Here is a 17420-nt window from a genome sequence, read left to right on the forward strand (position 1 = left end):
CAAGGTCCACATGATGCTTCACTTCAAAACCAAGGATTTCCAAGTGTGAGGCATAATACAGGGATCTTCTAATAGCTACAAAGCCTGAAAACCAGTACCTACAGAGCCTCTTTCCTCTGCTGAGGGCTGCTTCCCCACTGCCACCCATCTGCCTCCAAAGCACCTCTAGTGATTCCCTTCCTTGGCCTCAGAGGTACTGTCAGGACCTTACCTTGGCAGTTTTTGCATAGTAGAGCGTTCGTCCTCGCAGTTTGAAGTATCGTCTCTTCCAGCGCTGGAAGGAGCTGGTTTGTTTCATCAGCATCCCCTCTTTTATGACAGTCTACAAAAGCATCAGAAGAGAGGGGTGAAACACAGGTTTTACTGACAGGCACGTTTTCTGCTTCCCCAGCACACACCCGTAGGCAAACAACTGGAGCTGGAGACCAATACCCTCAGTGCCCTCTGCTGGAAGCGTTTCACAGATTCATTCAGCAAAACCGAGCAGCCTTCACAAATAAAACTCCCATGAACACACAAGCCACACTGCGGTGCGGTTTTACCCTTGTCTCCAGCGCTATCACGATACCAAAGAAGATAAATAAAACTGAATGAGCATTTCAAATCCAACAGTGACTCAGGGAGTGTAACAGTTAAGCTCACCGAGGTCAGATTTCAGTTGCAGGTAATTGCACCTTTCATTTCATTGGCATCTGATTACCAGCACATACACACCCAGGATGTCTGTCTCTACCTCCAGCTGTGCCTTGTGAACCAGCATCTACCTGGCACAGAGGTGGCAAGCTGCAAGCCCAGGGGGTGAAGAGTGAAACCAGTGCAAAGAAGGAGCTATATCCAACATCAGCATTTGGTATTCTTCAGATAGTCTTGGCCCTGCCTCAGTACTCTCTGGCCAGCTGCCATTTCCCAGGGCTGCAGTGCCAAAACTGTCTATGCACACTGCCTTTTTTCTTTAACTGCTTTATAACTAGGCTGACATACCAGCAAACACAGGCTCATATGCTTGTTCATATACTGTGCATATGTGGGAGCATGGATTTAATCCACATGCACTTCATTCAGGTTTGAATACCAATAGCTACATGAAAATAATCTCAAAAACTGCAGCTCAGAAAGGCAAAAAAGTCAGAGCTGAACGTCCAACCCCAAATTCCTGACTGTAAATACTGCCTAAGAGCTACAAGCAGTGCTATGCCATGCCTTGGTACCACAAGAAACCGACTTCACTCCCCAAAAGAGTTGCAGTTACTTCTTGCTGAGAGAGCCCAATGCAACAAACACTCAGTTAAAACATAGGACACAAATGGTCTGACAATCTTGTAAGACAGGTTATTCTGTATATTGGTGCCAGGAAAATGACACAGCTTTAACATGCCAGAGGTCTCAGTGGAATTCAGGTTTGTAACAGTCAGGGTGCTGATAAGTATCAATTCACAAACAGCACCAAATGGACACCATCATGCTACTACAGCACACAAAATAAAGACTCTTACTGATCCACAGGGTTTAGTTAATTTTAGAACTCCTTTCCAGAGCATTAAACTTGCTTTTAAAATGCTATATATATTTCTAATGTGTGCTTTTAGTTTTTGGAATGAATTTTGATATGTTCCACATACACTGGCCCTTGCCAAGCTCAAAGCTTCCTCAAAAACCACTTTGAAAAAAAATGCTGACTCTAAGGAGAAACATCCGTCTCACTTCTCTTTGCTTCTTATGCTTCTCTTCTGCTAGACTGAGCTATCCTCAGACTGCCCTCAGCGATCACATGGTCTGGACCACCATGGTGAAGCCTCTACTCACAATTCAGCTGGGAAGAGCAGGCTCCGCATTGCGCCAGATCCTAAAGAGAGCTGTCAGATATAGAAACCACTACAATCTTCCTCCGCTGTGTTGGGAAACAGAACAGGGGGAGAGCTCCCCTGTCCCCTGCCAGAACATCATCTGCCTTGGATGGTGGGCCCTTGCCAGTCCAACGTTAGCAAACCCCAGGCCTCAATGCTTCCCAGTGGTCTGTTTCCCAAAGCCACCTGTATACTGGAAGAAATATTTTTGCCAGTGCTGAGGCAAACACCAACACAGTGTGCTTGCTTCAACTGGGAATTGCCAAACTCCACAGAACTTCTAGAAGAATGTAAAGAGCGAACAAAAATGCACAACTGAGGATTAAGCTCCTATAAGAAAACGCCTGTTTCCCACACCAGCTCCCCACAGCTCTGAAGAAGTCACTGAAAGGCATCCTGGCCCTTGTTTTCACAGGACACAGCAGTAGGAATACACTCTAAGAAGCCATAAAGCATCTGGGAGTAGCTTTAGGGTCCAGAAGTTAAACACACTACAGCAATACCTAGAAATAAAATGTTAAACCACCTTAGAGCTGGTGTTACGTCAATAATCCAAATTCAGACAGTATCTTAGCTGAAGTTTCAGCATAAGACAAAATGGAGTGCAAAGAGTAACCAAACAGCATCCCTCGCTGAAACAATGCTGAAGGCAAGGCCAGAGCTGAAGGCACTCATCTGGAACCAGGAAAGATGCATCCATGCTCCTACTCTGCCATGGACTTTTTATGAGTTCCCAATAAAGCAATTTTCACTCTGTGTCTCCATCCCCCACCTGTCAAATGGAACAAACAGCACTCACCCACTCTGTGGAAATCCACTAAAATATATATTTCTCTCACAAGTTAATTTAGCCTCCAGCACCTGAGTATCAAAGAGAAATGTAAAGTACCAGCATGCAAATTACGAAGCTGAAGAAATCACATATTTCTGCAGCTCATTTTTTTACAGGGAAGAAAATGGGAAAGCAGCAGGACATTTTCCAGCTTAAGCTAGAAACATGGAGTGACTTTTGCATTCCCTGGAAAAAAACACATATAAATAAAAAATGAGACAGAGGAAACAGCTACTGAACTCTGAAAAGCCCTGAACCAAAATCAGAGAGGAACTAAAAATCCTGGGGAAGACTCCTGGGATGAAAAGCCCAAAGATATCAAGTCAGCCAGAAGGCTGATCAAAAAACAGCAGCTTGCAGGAGGAGATTTCAGAGCTCTGTTGCTATGCCTATTTACAGCTATGGTTAAACTCGGGTCAGCCAGAGCCCTTACACAGCCCAGGCTCAGGCAGCATCACTTTAGCCAAACTCTTGCCCAGCCCACCAGCACAGTAACTCATCAAAACAACGCCTCTGCTTTCCCTCAGCTCCCACCGCTCCCGCCTGCTCCCTCACCTCAGTTGGGCTCACTCACCTCTGCACAAGACGTGCATTCCTCCATTCCTCTTTTAAACCCCCTTTTTTTTTTTTTCTTTCTTTTTTTTACCAAAAGGCAACACTTGCAGAGGTCACCTTGCCCCGCTCTGAGCGGCGGTTTTCGTCATTGCCAGGCTCTATCTATAGAAAACCTCACAGCTACCCAGCTCAGACATGAAAGGCCAGAGCAGGAGCGCTCGCTCTGCTCACAGCAAACACGCCTCTGGTTCAGTGCTGCCCATCTCTGCACGAGAGCAGCTGGGCTATTTATAGGCACTCAGCTCAGCACAGTTTGGTGGGTTTGGGCGGAAAGGGCTGGAGATAAGATCAAGATGACTTTATAAAATGATGTAGACATCACTGCCTTTCTCCTCCTCTATTTTGACTTTACGGCCAAAGGACTTGTTACTTGCAGAGGAATGCAGCTGCAGAAAATGAACTGGGGAAAGGAGTTGACTGTAAAGTGACACAAATGAAATAAAACGGGGGAGATGAACAGTTACTTCTGCTCCCCAGCCTCTCTGCAGATTTTTAATTGAAGAGCTACTCTTATCAGACTACTGGGCATGTAATTCATCAAGATAAAAGTGAAATTGTTTCTCCCATAAGGAAAAGAGAGTGTTAAATCTATTTTTAGTGTCATATATTGGATCCTACGGGAAAAGCTACTGCCCTGAAAGAAACATTATGAGGATTAATTATGCGCATCCTATCCAGGATAAATACTAAAATAGTTTGCAATGGAACTATGCAGACTGTTTTCTATCCAGATGAGGCCCTTTCTAGTGTGGTGTCCTGTGGCATGGCATTCCATGGGCAGAAAACACTACAAAAAAATGAATTATCTTCTTGGATCAAGTGTAAAATGATGTGCTACTGGTTTCAACACTGACCTTTTCTATCATATTGTAAGTCAGTGTAAAAAAGGTTACTGAGCAAACCAACAATTTAAAACAACATTGCACATAGCAGAGTGCCTTAAGAAGTCTGAGAAGAACAAGATTAGATAACTGAAAAGCAAGGCCTAGGAAATTTCTAACATTTTAGTATTTATCTTTGGCCTTGAAGAACAGCAACTTCCTGCAGAAAAAAATCAGTTTATGGCAAGCAATACACAACCCTCCCCCCAGCTCATCCCCTTTCAAAACTTGACATTTAGGAAGAGCAATAGTATGTTCTCAGATTTCTCCTGTCAAAATGAGTGCATGGTTCAGGCCTAATCCTGAACTGACAAAAGAAAAGTTTTGCCACTGACCTCAACGGGAATGGTTTCAAACAACTCAGAGGACTTAAAAAAGGAACTTAAAAGAAAGCCTCATGCTTCACTGTTTCCCTTTCCGGCCTTGTAAGACCAAGAAGCCAGAAGATTAACAGGAGCTGTTCAGAAAACCAGCAAGACACAGTTTTTGTGGTTTTGGCATCACTGCTCATTTGAGGTGTCTCTGCACCAAGTAACCCATGTCAGGAGGTCAGAGACAGCCTACACAGATTAAGTGTTTTCTACACTGATAATGTGAGTAATTCTACTAAAAGTTAGGAAGGATTACGTCAGATTTCAGCTACTTTCAGATTACATCCCTTGTTCTCCTGCACATAGTAGTGTTCACCAAGTGAAGCACAGGAGCAGACAATTCTTTCCTGAAGCTTAAACCTATTGCCCCATTTGGAAGTAGGGCTCTTGATGAAACTAATTTCCTAATCTGGAAAACAAGCCCTATTAGCCAGACTGAGGGTGACTGTCAGGCATGTCCAGCTGTCAGGCTGGCAAGTGTCCCTCAGCACAGGGAGGCTCCAAACCATGTCTGATAGAGACAGAGGAAGAACAATGCAACTTATTTCACTGCTGAGATCATAACATATTCTTAGGGGCAATTATTCAGCGCAGCATATCTAAAACAAGAATAATGCCCCACTGACACATCTTTCCAATGCAGAAAAATAACTATGTACAAGGTAACAGCAAAATGATACAAAGCCATCTAAATAGCAACTAAAGAATCCCAAACCCGCAGTCCTCAGCATGTGGATTTCTCTGTTTATCATGCGTCTTCAGAATGTAAAAACCTTAGGACACACACAGTTTTTATTTGTATGTACCACAAAACACTGATGCCAAACAACAAATAATTGACTAAACAAAGCACCAAATACAGAGAGCAAAAAACAAAATGCGAAAGTATATGCGGAACTGAGCTATCTTTATAGACACTCACTAGGGAATTTTACAGGCAGCGGAACCCCAGGGACCAAACAACCTCATCTAGTCACTGATTTTGAGTGAGCTGTGGCAAAAAGGACAGGAGTAGGTCTGCAGGCACTCAAACATAGCTAGACAGTCTTGCTGTAACTTGTGGCTAAAACTGAGTGCTGTAACTTGTGGCTAAAACGGTTTTAGCAGCTGGTGTCATAAAAGCTCCCCGTGGTCATAAGCATGAAACTAATTAATATTTAGAAACCAAACACAGTAAATCCAACAAAGAAACTAGAGGAATAAATCTAACCAATCCCATAGAATAAGACATGAAATGTCAAAAGGGTAGGGGTTAACAAGCTAATCTGAGAGCAACATCCTTCCACCAGACAGTGGTCACACCCTGGAAATGAACTCCAGGAAGCTTGGAGAAGGGAAATCTGGATCAGTAAAGCAATTCTAATGATGGGACACATGGAGAGCTATACAGATCTATAAGAGGGCACAAGGTAATTACAGGTTGCACAGTCCTGTTTGGGAATTCTACAACAAATGCACTTTGCTCTTGAAAAAGTGAAAAACCTTTCTTTCACTCGTATCAAAAGAGCAAGACATTATGAGAACTCACTGCAAAGAAAGGAAACTCCAGAAGAAAATCAGAGCTGGAATCAAACGTCAAAATAGAAACTGGGGCAGCGAGTCAGATGCTCACTAACAGAGGCTGAGCACTCCAACTGATGAAGGGGGTTACAGTGCAGACTTCGTACAACCACATGGGAAAGCCTGAGGAAACTCTCCTAACAATCATCCTCCAACTCTCCTCTGTTGTAACCTCCAGCCCTGCTGAGGCACACCCAGTGAGAGACTGGGGCAAGCACGGCTAACAGCTCTCCTACAGCCTCCCTGCAAGTCCCAGAGCAGAGCACAGCAACCTCTCCATGGAGCAGCTGAGATGTCACTGAAACAGGTAATGCAGCCTCACTCTCCAGATCCATGGCAAAAAACAGGGGTTGGTATCAAATAAATACTGAAAAGGCTTTAATTTGCCTTGGCACAGATAAATGGTCAAACACTTCATTCTTCATTAGTTAAAGTTGCGGCCAATAAACAAAGAACAGGTCTTTGAACAAGCTTCTTTCAATACCAGATTCAGCTGCTATTATGAACGACTCTCCTAAAAGGGATGCACAGTCACAGACCTAAAGTGATCAAATTACCAAATGAAAAACAATTTGAGAACACGCAAAAATGTATATGGGGAAATACAACACACAGCATATCAACGCAGAGCTCCTTGGTAAAATGAGCTCTGTCAGAGAGCTCTAAGAAAAGTACTGAAACAGATGAATATTCTGGTCAAAATACTTAGAAAGGAGAATGAAAAACACACCAGTACACTGATTAAGGATGAGTTAGGAGCTGGACACCTCCTGGCACACTAACTGCTTAAGCCTTGGGATGCTTTCCATAGGCCTTCGGCACCCTTCCCAAACACATTTATCACAAGAGGGAAACTGAGCACAAAACACCAGTCAAACTATAGCAAAGCTGGAAGATAAGGGCTCAAACCCATCCACAGAGAGAACTAAAGCCAAAAAGGCAACAGTTTAATAATTACCTGAACATTTTGGAATGGAATAAATTTGTAAAGGGTACTAATTAAATGTGAACTTTATACATTTAAGGACAAACATGAAAAGTTTGACTGATATTTTTTGCTACCATCTAAAATTATACATACATGACTACATCCTCTCCTTGGGCATTTTCCCCATACACAAAAAATGTCAAAATACGCTACCTACTGTAAAACCTTCTGAGGCATGCCTGTCACAAGCTATGCACCAGCACCACAGAATCCCCTGTCTGAACTCAGAGAAGCACGTGGCTCTGCTGCTGAAACAGAGCAACAGAACCTCATCTGGAATCACACCTTGTACACAGAACCCTCTAATGCTGCAGCCTGTACCCCCACAGCTTAAGTAACGTTCTTATTCATTCACATTCAGAGAGACAAGTTACTACCAAAAAACACATGTCTAAGCCCCTCTATCTGCCTCACCAGCAGGCAGGAGCCAGGCACTCACCATGGTGGGCCGTCAGGGCCATTTGATGTGCGAGTCCCAGGCTGGGGGCTGTGACCAGCACTAGCACAGAACAGGGAATGGATGGGAAAGCACACACAGAATCCAGCTGCGGATCTCATCCTCACACTCATAACCACCCCATCCTTCCCACACCGCTCAACGTCATGGAGACCTTGGCCAAGGAGGAAGGAAAAGTCAGCAGAAAGTACCAGTAAGAGAACTTCAGGATATGAGAAAGTGAAAGTTATACCTTGAGGAAGAAAACTGAATCCTTTGCCCTTGTGTTGAGGAGGCTGAAAGAAAGACAGCTTCCTCCCACTGTGTCTGGATTCCCATCACCTCTGCTACTGAATTCTGCAAGGAGCCTTGTTTGGTAGAGACTGGCAGCGCCAAATCCTCATCCTTTTACTCCAACTGGTATTCAAATAGGTTGAGAGCAGAAAGCAGCTTTTGGCCTTTGGCCATTTAATTAATACTTAGGTATCTTAGAATTTATTTTTATCTCATCTGTAACAACTGTCGTAATCAGATTTTCCATATTTATGTATTAAACAACCTATGCTTTTAAGTTTTTTTTTCCTCATCTATTTAACATACTTTTTTAAAGATACTGCAAAGTTTTAATTTGTTTTTCCACTTGCCCTGTTTTAATATCCTGCAAATACCTTTGACCATGCCAAGACTCCTTGATCAGCACCAGCAACAACAAAAAGGGTGAGCACAACCCTGGGAACACCGTTTTGTTAACTTTCAGCTGAACAGAACAGAAGGGGCTGGTGTGAGTTCCCAGAACACTGATTTTTAATAAAACCTCAACAACAGATCTACACATCCTACCGAGTGCTCTGCCCTGCCTCAGCTGAAAGCAGTCCCAAGAGCAGCGGCTCACCCTCCCTGTTTTATCAGACACATTTCTGTCACTCAAATACCACTGAAGAGGCTGTCCCACGGTATAAGACATTACCTGCTGGAGCTTGCACCACCTGCCTCAGCTCCCAGGTCAGGGGATATCCTGGGTGATTTCTTGCATTCAATACAAGAAGTATGTATCTACATTTTCCCTACAGGAAACTAGGGATGGTATCACCTCTCACTAGAAAATTACATAGATAAATTTACTAAAGCTTGCAAATCTCAAGTGCAGTGTGCTTGATACAAGTATTATGTGATCAAGAGGGCATTTCCTTTCTCAAAAAAGGCAAACTACAATATCAGAACAGTGATCAGATGTAAAATTTTTCAACTTAACAATGAGATGGTGAGGAAACAAAAAGTTCTCCTCTAAAACCAAATGAAGCAATCCTGTACTAATCAATTGCCTAACTGAAGTGGTAATGTAAACATCAAGCTAACTTTTTCCTCTCTGGGTGAGAGGAGGGCAGCCAGTTTTAGACCTCCTCCTCCTTTATGTAAGGGCTCTCATGTCCAGGTGTGGTCCAGGGCCTCCAGACTGCAAGCTCCATACCCTGTGGAATCACTGCACTGCTGCTGCAGAGGTGCAGCACTACTGAAACAGGGCATGCACAATAAGCTCATTACTGTCTGAAGTGTTTTATATAAAATAAAACACCGAGGGACCACAAACCATGGCAGCTGCTGTGGAAGAGTTCTGCTGCCTCAGCTATCCTGCCTGAAGCTCAGCTACCCCTGATGACTATCCCACAGGGCTGCAATACTAAACAGAAGCATCTTCTGTCTTTAAAAGACACATAAATTCTTAGTGAAACAAGAAGCAATAACCACTTAGTGAAGAAAAAGCAGGAAACAAACCATTTCAGTGGAGAGTTAATAAAAGATCCTTTAAATAATGGTTGGTGCATTTGAGATCTTGTAAAAACATGTTCCAAGAGGAACACGTGTTCACTTGGGAGAATATTGTGCTGCGAAATTTCCAAAGAAGCTGTGCCAATATCTAGGGTAAACCTTAAGCTTTCCAGGAATAGGGAAAAACTCTGTCTATCTCACTTATGCTTTCTCTTACATATGCAGGTATAGCAGCTTTTTCAGAAAGAATCAGACTGGATTTGTAATTAAAGAAGGTAAAGTTACACAGAGTCTCACACGGTATACTGGATTTCCTAATCAGGTAATCTGGAGATAGACATTTCATAGTTTTCATTTATAACCCTGTACTCCTCCAAAGTAAAAACTCAATAATTTTTCTGTAACAAGATGTTTTGGGTGGGGGAAAACACTCCAAATATTTTACTTAAGTTTTGGGGGTTTTTTAAAGCCAAGCAATCAAACCAAAACATTCAATACCTATGCGTTTTGGTCTCTAATTTTATTAGAGAAAATAATTAGTAGCCTGGATACTTTTTAGTGATGTGGTCTAAGTAAATGAATGCTCTTAAAACACGGAAAAGTTTAATGTTAGCTCTTTAGTTCTTGGAACCTGATCTATAGTTAGAAGGAATGAGAAACGCTTCAAGTGCGTGTGGTTTTGTGCTTTGTTTTGTTGTGCAGTGGGATTTTTTAGTTTGGGTTTGTTGTTTTTTGGTTTTTTTTAACACGGAAGTAACAGCTGTTGCTTTCATACAGCATCCAAAACTCTCCAGCAGCAAGGCAAACTTACAGTACACCAGTGGAAACAGTACTGGGAGGCTTCCCACATTGTGTCAGAACAAATGAGTCTGAAGTGCACACAAAACAAAATGTACATTAAGGGACAGAAACATTCTTACAGCCTAAAATCCTACCTGTGTCTTGGTGCTCAGAGAAGAAACTAGTATGTTCATGCTGTTAATCCAAGAAAACTTGTGTGCTTAAACCTGTGCTCAAGATGTTTCAGTTCAATCACAAAAACTTCTCATTTTTAAACAGTTCTCACTCTTTTTAGGTGAAGAGTTCCCAGTTTCTATCTGGATTAAAGCATAAGCCACCACAATTTATGACACATGAAGATCTTAAAAAGTCCTCTTTTAGACAGCCTGTTAGAAGGCAGCAAAAGAAAACCAGACAGACATTTTAATATGCTTTAGCGGAAGATGCCACAGACAGAACATTAATTAAGTCATGAAAATGCTTCTTCATTTCTTGCTTATTTCTTTTACAATGTTGCTTTACTGAAATGCTTTGCTTCTTATCCTAATACTTTTTTCAATACCTGCATTTCAAACTAATAAACGTCTCATTTTCCTCACTCCACTCTCAGGAAGCTTTAAAACACTTGCCCTCAGAAATAAAAATAACACTTCTTTACCTATAAAATGGACATTTTATCTAATGGGCAATACAAGAAGAAACCAAATGAGCTTTCTTCAGTTGCCCACGCTGCCCACCACGTGCCTGAGAACTCAGCATAGTATGCTCTGGAAACTTGCACAAAAACCAGGAGAAACATTTTGCTTCCCCCTGTTTTTCTGCCTTTATGCTGCAGGGTGGCTGCAAGACCTCAAGGCTACCAGTCAGAAAGAGAATCACAACTTCCCATAGCACAAAAGGCATCATCTATACTTGGTACACAGCACAGAGAAGTGAAATGTGCTAGTTCAGATACTGAACAGCCTGTCCACTGCAGCATAAAGCTCAACACCAGTTCGTCTGTACAGTTTTCCAGATATAAATGAACTTGCCATATCTCTGCTACCAGAGCTAGACAGCTTCCCAGAAAGTTTGGAGAGCTGCTCGCTCTGTTTGCAACTCTGGTGAAATATACACTGCAAACTTGTCTTTAAAAGTTCAAGGCAATGATAAATGCTTATAAAAATGAAAATATTACAGAGAAATCGCTTGTGAAAGTAAACAGAACTTAGACTGAACTAGTCTAAACAAGAAGTTCTCCTGATGCTACCCAAGGACGCTGCTGAAATCCTGTCTGGTAAACAAACTGAGAGCTCAACATACCAAAGCTGGCAGGCTGGAAATCCCACAGAACTGATGAATGAAACGGGAAGATGGCCTGTTCACCCACCCGCCAGCTTTCTGAGGGTTGTAATGTGACGCTGGAAATGAAAGGTCAAGTTCAAAGGAAGAAGCTCACTTCGCTGTCAGAGCTTATAAAAGGTGCTGTGCTCCTTGGTTTCACACCCTCAGCTTCCAGGATCACTTTGGATATTCCTGTGCCTCAGTCCACGATGAGTGACAATGAGATGACATTACCACTTAGCTGGTTCCAGCTGAAGTCTCAGCACTGCTTAGGAGATGGGAGCAAGGTCTTGCTGTTGCCTGTCTTCACACACATCTTTTCTTAGGTAATTTCATCTCTTTCCTAATTCTTATCCATTCAACAATACTTCATCTTAGCTGACCAACAGTTTCTGCAGCTGCACCAACACCAGCCCGAGACCAGAGAGGAGCTAAAAGCAGTGACTGCACTCTGAAGCCTTATGCTGGTACAAGTCTGTCAGGTCTCAAAATGGCTGATCAAGCACACAATTCAGCCTCTGCTTCTCAGCCAGCTGAGACAAGACACCCACATTACCTGCTATACCTGATCATGTGAGACTTTATTCTTTCTCCATAATAATAATAATAATCATTAAAAGACTGCTAAACATGCTTCCCTTATACCTTCTTCTCTACCTCAAAAATTCTTTCTAGCTAAAAGCAAGTAAGTACATTAGAACGCAGTACTTCACTTTCCAAACACTGAGCCTTCTCCTTCCCCTGCCTCACAAGCAACAGATATTTAAGCTAAAGAGATGTTACCTGTGATTTGCCTTTAGACTCTGCACATCAACACCTCAGTCCTTAAACATCCAAATGATTCCACCTGCCCCACTACTATCACACCAAGCTACTCCAGTCAAATACAATGAACAATCTCTGGGCTTTGAGACAAATTCACTGAAGTTTTACGGTCTTGCAAGCAAGCAAGCAGCTTTACTTGACAATATTTCTTAGGAAAACAGATGGCAGGATCAGAGGAAGGAAAATATACCTTCAAAGTGCTTGCAACTGTGACAAACAAGTAAATTCTGAGGAATCCCATGGCCACAACAGATTTCACACTCAAGCTGTGATAACAGTCAGCTTCCATGGTGATTTAGCTGTACTTACAGGCATGGTCTTAAGCTAACTGCAGCAAAAGATGTGGTCAGAAGAGATTTGTATCCTCAGGCCACAGTAAAAGTCTGCCTGCATCTCTTACTGCCATTGACGGACCTGTCCAACAGCTTCCACAGTTTACAGCAGCATGCACGCTATCATTCAACAGACAAATTCAGAATTAGGTCTGCCTTATAAAGGAAGCAAGCTCCTCCAAGTCTCAACAAAACCATGATTACCTACAAATCTGTCTTTGCTCCTTGCCCTCAGGGCAAGGAAAGAGCATACATGCAGCAGCATGCAGAACAGACAATGACAAACCAAAATGACATCAACAAGCAATAAAACAAATCAACCCTGAATACCATAATACCTGGGCTTACTTGGAAAATTTGACACTACTTAGTCAAAGGTTTTTGGCAGGTCAACACACAGAAGGCTTAACAGCTGTAGGCAGTATCTGTTTATAATCCTTGTTCTTAAAATGCTTATGTTTGCATATACAAGTAGCTGGTTTTGTCTTTTTCCAGCCACGCTGACACAAGAAAGTGACGTAAAACAGGGAAAATTATTAAGTAGGAACAGGAGGACGTGTTCTGCAAGAGTCAAAAAAAAAAAAAAAAAAAAAAATAAAACCCAATGCACCTTTCACTTTAGCATCTCTAACATCCTGCTATAAGCAAGAGCTCCCACTCTAGCTAAGTCTGGGAAAGTCTTTGTATCCCTGCTCTCATCACAAACACTCCCATGGAGACAGACTATAGCATCCTTCCTTCCTTTCCACATGAGACCCCTGACACCAGTGGTGTTAAAAAATCCCAACGTTCATCCAGCAAGCCAAATTCTTAATATTCAGCACTCTGGATACAGGAAAACATCTCAAAAGGCTTATTTTTTTCATGGCAGAATAACAGACTAGCTGTAAGTCACCTGGTGCCACAGCACAGCTGAGATCTGCTTGATACAGAACACCACCAGGTTTAGAGGGCTCCAGAGCTTCCTGGTGTGGTCAAAAGAACCATCTCACAGCCCAGTCCCACAGAGCCTCAGCCCAAGAAGCCAGTGGCAATGCCAGCAGCACCTCACAGATGGAGGAAGCAGCCCCATCACAGCCCTCACATACAACTACACTTTATCACAAGGGTTTCACAGCTGGGACCAATGCAGCCAAACAATGATGAGCAGCAGCACGACGGCAGGTCCTGTGTTTGAAAGCAGGGCAAATCAGCCAGGACAAAAAAAGAGCCCTTTGAATAATGCTTCAGACACTGCACCATGCAGACATTTGCTCTCCTTTGCTATGAGTACAAGAGAAGCAACACTGAGCTGCAGCACCAGTGCTGAGTGAGCTTTTGCATCCCCACAGCTGCATCGTGCTTGTCCATGCTGCAAAGGTGAGCACAAGGCAGGTGATGACAGAGGAACTAACCTGGTATTTCTAAGCAGAAACACATGACACAACAGTCCAAGAGTTACACAGGAGCTTAGTGGCTACAAAGAAAAATCATGCTGCTATAATAAAAATAGTACAGAAAAGGAAAACTCCCTATGCCTGGTTCCCAGTCTAAGGTTGAAGGAAACCTTCACATCTTCTTTTACAATAAAAATACAGAAGGACAACAATTGTGGTTGTAGTTGCAGAATGTTGTTACAGCCCCTAAAAATGGTGTTATTGTTCCAGGACGAGCCACAGAGGGAAAAAATCTGACTGGGCCAAGTAGAAAGGACAGTTACCTTACCAGGAAAGCAACGCAGGACACACAAAGCTGGGAACAAAGACTAACCAGCTGTAAGATCACTCCTTGACCAGACAGGAAGATAAATATTGCTATATGGCTACAGAAAGGTAAAACAGCACAGCATGAGATGGGGAAAATTAGGATGCACACAAAGGATGGGAAGATGCTGAGGGAGGCACAATGACTGCAGGGAATAACAAGGGCTGCACCTTCCAGAGCAGAGGCCTGAAGATGAGACAGAGACTTGTGCCAAGTACAACAGGATCGTGGAGGAAGGAGGTGTTGGAAATCAATAATGGAACACTGTGACAGGGAGCTATGGCGGGGATGTGCAGAGGTTCTCAGAAAAGGCACAGGGAGGTGAGGAAGGAGCCTGTGGCAGCTGTGCCTTGAGGAGAAAAGGAGAGATGCAGCTTCATGGGGTGATGATGCCCTTGAGGATTCAAACACCAGGTAAATGGAGCAGCCCTAGGGAGTAAAGAGCCCAAATCTGACCTCCATGACAAGAAGATATTACAGGGAAAGAGAGTAAGGAAGGAAAGATGTAAGAGGGGGTCCTGCTGAATCGGGTACACTGATCCCTGAGCTGGCTAAAGCTCCCTGGGAGGTCTGAACGTGGGCACTGGGAAGAAGATGGCCTAAGCTGGACTACTGGGGAGGGGAACTAGAGAGGTTCAGAGAGGCGCCGGGCAAACCCAGGAGACCCTGAGGGCAGTTTGTGGGGCGCTGGCAGACGCTGAAGGGCATTTAGGGGGCAGCTGTTAACGGGCACCTGAGAAGCAGTTCATTATGGGGACCCCTGAGGGGCATTTTGGGGACTCACAAGTGCCTGGAAAGCCATTGGGAGTGTTGGCAGGAGGAATCTGCCGTGTGGGTTGGGGGTCGCCAGCACGACCCGAAGGGGTGGTTGGGCTGTCACCGTAAACGACGGGATAAATAAACCTCCCTAACACAGACACTATTTCTAACAATTAAGGGTTTTCCCAACAGGGGGAAAGGGGGAAATGGCCGAGTCCCTGAGGGGCGCCTTGGCGGATGTGAGGTGGTCACGGGCAGACCCCCGAGGGTCGTTGTGAGGGGAGAGGAGCGGGATGTGCGGGGGATCGCCGGCAGCGCCCTGAGGGACGGGCCCCAGGGGAAAGCTTCGGGGGGCTCTGGCAATTCCCAAAGCGGCGGCCCGGGCTGGCGGCGGCGCGGACCGTGCCGGGCGGGAGGGAGAGGCGGCGGCACCGAGAGTAACGCGGAGGCAGCGCCGGCCGCAGCGCCGCCAGGAGCCCGAGGCCCTGCCCGCGGCCCCCTCCCGCCGCACGCACCTTCTGGCGGATCTGCCCGGACGTCGAGACTTTGCGGATGAGCTTCTGCAGGGAACCGGGCTCCTGCTCCGGCTCGCTGTCCGACGACTCCTCGGGCGCGGCGCCGGCGGCCGGCTCTGGCTGTGTCTGCTCGGCGCCCGCCGCCGCCGCCGCCATGCTGCCCGCACCGGCGGCGCGCCCGGCGCCCCCTACCGGCCCCGGCCCCGCGGCGCCCCCCAGCGGCGGCCGCGTCACACGGCGGCGGGCCGGGCGGGGAAGGGCCGAAGGGAAGGGCCCGGCCGCCGTAACGGGCCGGCCACAGCCGCCCTGCCCCGCCCCGCCCCGCCCCGCCCCGCCGCCGCAGCGCCGACCGCAGCGCCCCGGCCGTGCCTCCCTGCAGCCTGCACAAAGGTGTCCAGCGCAGCCCTCCCCGCTGAGGCGAGCGCTTCAGCTCGGACCGCGGTCTCCTTTCCTTCCCCATTCTTCGTGGCTACTGCAGCACAGAATCACAGCTTTATTCGGGTTGGAAAAGATCTCTGACATCATCGAGTCCAACCTGTACCCGAACACCACCTTGTGAACCAGATCAGAGCACTGAGTGCCACGTCCCGTCGTTCCTTGAATACCTCCAGGAACGAGTATTCACCTCCCCCCCCGGACAGCCCCTCCCGCGGCTCTCCCCGCGTTCCCGGGATTTAATGAAACGCTGCGAGCACACCCTGCCCACAGCCCGGGCTCCACCTGCCGAGCAGCCCCCGCCCCGAGGGGCCCTGCAGGGGCGCTGAGGGCAGGGCCGCTCCACTGCCGGGCCCAGGCCGCAGCACCCCCGGCCCGGCCCGGCCCGGCCCGGCCCCACGGCACTGGCAGTGCCCGGGTCACCCCCCGCCTCTCTCACACCCCTCACCGACGGGCAGGGCAGTGCTCCCGCTGGGATCGCACCGAGATGCGCCAGAGGAAAGCGTCTGTCACGAAACCCGTCCTGTCACGTATTTGCTCCAAGCTGCCTTCAAACGCAGCAGGTCCAGAGATGCCATCGCTCCCAGAGCGCATCATCTCCGGGAGCTGGCGGGCTCTCGACAGTCCCACCACATCAAAAAGCCACGGGGAGAGGAAACTGGATCTGCTCTCCCCCCGCGGGGAACAGGAGGAGCAGGCCACAGGTCTGACTCGGTAGATCGACATAACACCAGAACCAGAAGAAAGGGAAGATAAAAGGCAAACAGTTCTAGCTAGAGACCTATTTTCTGCTGACGGAAGTCAGCATCTGCTGGCTGAAGGGCCAGATACCCAGCTTGTCCTGAAGGACAGGGAACTGCAGGAACCAGCAGAAAGCCCTCATTGCTCTCTGAGAAAATGACCAGCATGAGCTGAACAAATAGTGTTTCAAAGTGCTTTCCCAAGCCCACACAAAAGAACAGATTTAATAACCATTTAACAACCATTTCCTCCCCACTGCACAACAGAGTGCACTGTGATTTTGTCACACTTAGCTTACAGAAGTCACCACCGCAGCTGAATTTGAGAGGAAAGTCAGGCAGCGACAGAGACCCCTCACAAAGTTGAGAAATTTTTTAAAAAGGAAAAAAAAATCAGATCTCTGAGTTTACTGGTCCCATACTTACAGGTCTAGTAGCCAGAAACACTGAAGGAAACACCTTTGTGGAGAAAGATTTTCTGAACTCCTGCTCTCCAAAACCAGCATATTCACAACCAGCAATCTGTTCAACATTACTGTATCTTCTGTGTGTTCTCGAGCCACAAACAAATTAGTAATAAAAATACCAGGGAAAAGCCTTCCTAGACATCCAGGTACAAATGCCTGACCCTCCCCCAAAGCTAAACTCACACAGAAATTATCCTGATCACACAC

At 45.8% G+C, this 17420-nt stretch overlaps 1 protein-coding gene across 2 annotated transcripts in view; it reads right to left on the bottom strand.

The window, feature by feature from the left end:
• DGKD (diacylglycerol kinase delta) overlaps nucleotides 1-15727 on the bottom strand; it is a gene marked incomplete at its 5' end in the record, with an annotated part of 58373 nt that extends 42646 nt beyond the window's left edge. For both annotated transcript variants that reach the window (XM_083868343.1, XM_083868342.1), the window contains 2 exons: nucleotides 212-322; nucleotides 15572-15727. In XM_083868343.1, the coding sequence (XP_083724469.1) occupies nucleotides 212-322; nucleotides 15572-15727 (267 nt within the window). The remainder of the gene's footprint in view (nucleotides 1-211; nucleotides 323-15571) is intronic.
• Nucleotides 15728-17420: the final 1693 nt, after the last annotated feature.

The sequence above is a fragment of the Zosterops lateralis genome (genome assembly GCF_965231275.1).
Source record: "Zosterops lateralis genome assembly, chromosome: 10".
Classification (NCBI taxonomy): domain Eukaryota; kingdom Metazoa; phylum Chordata; class Aves; order Passeriformes; family Zosteropidae; genus Zosterops; species Zosterops lateralis.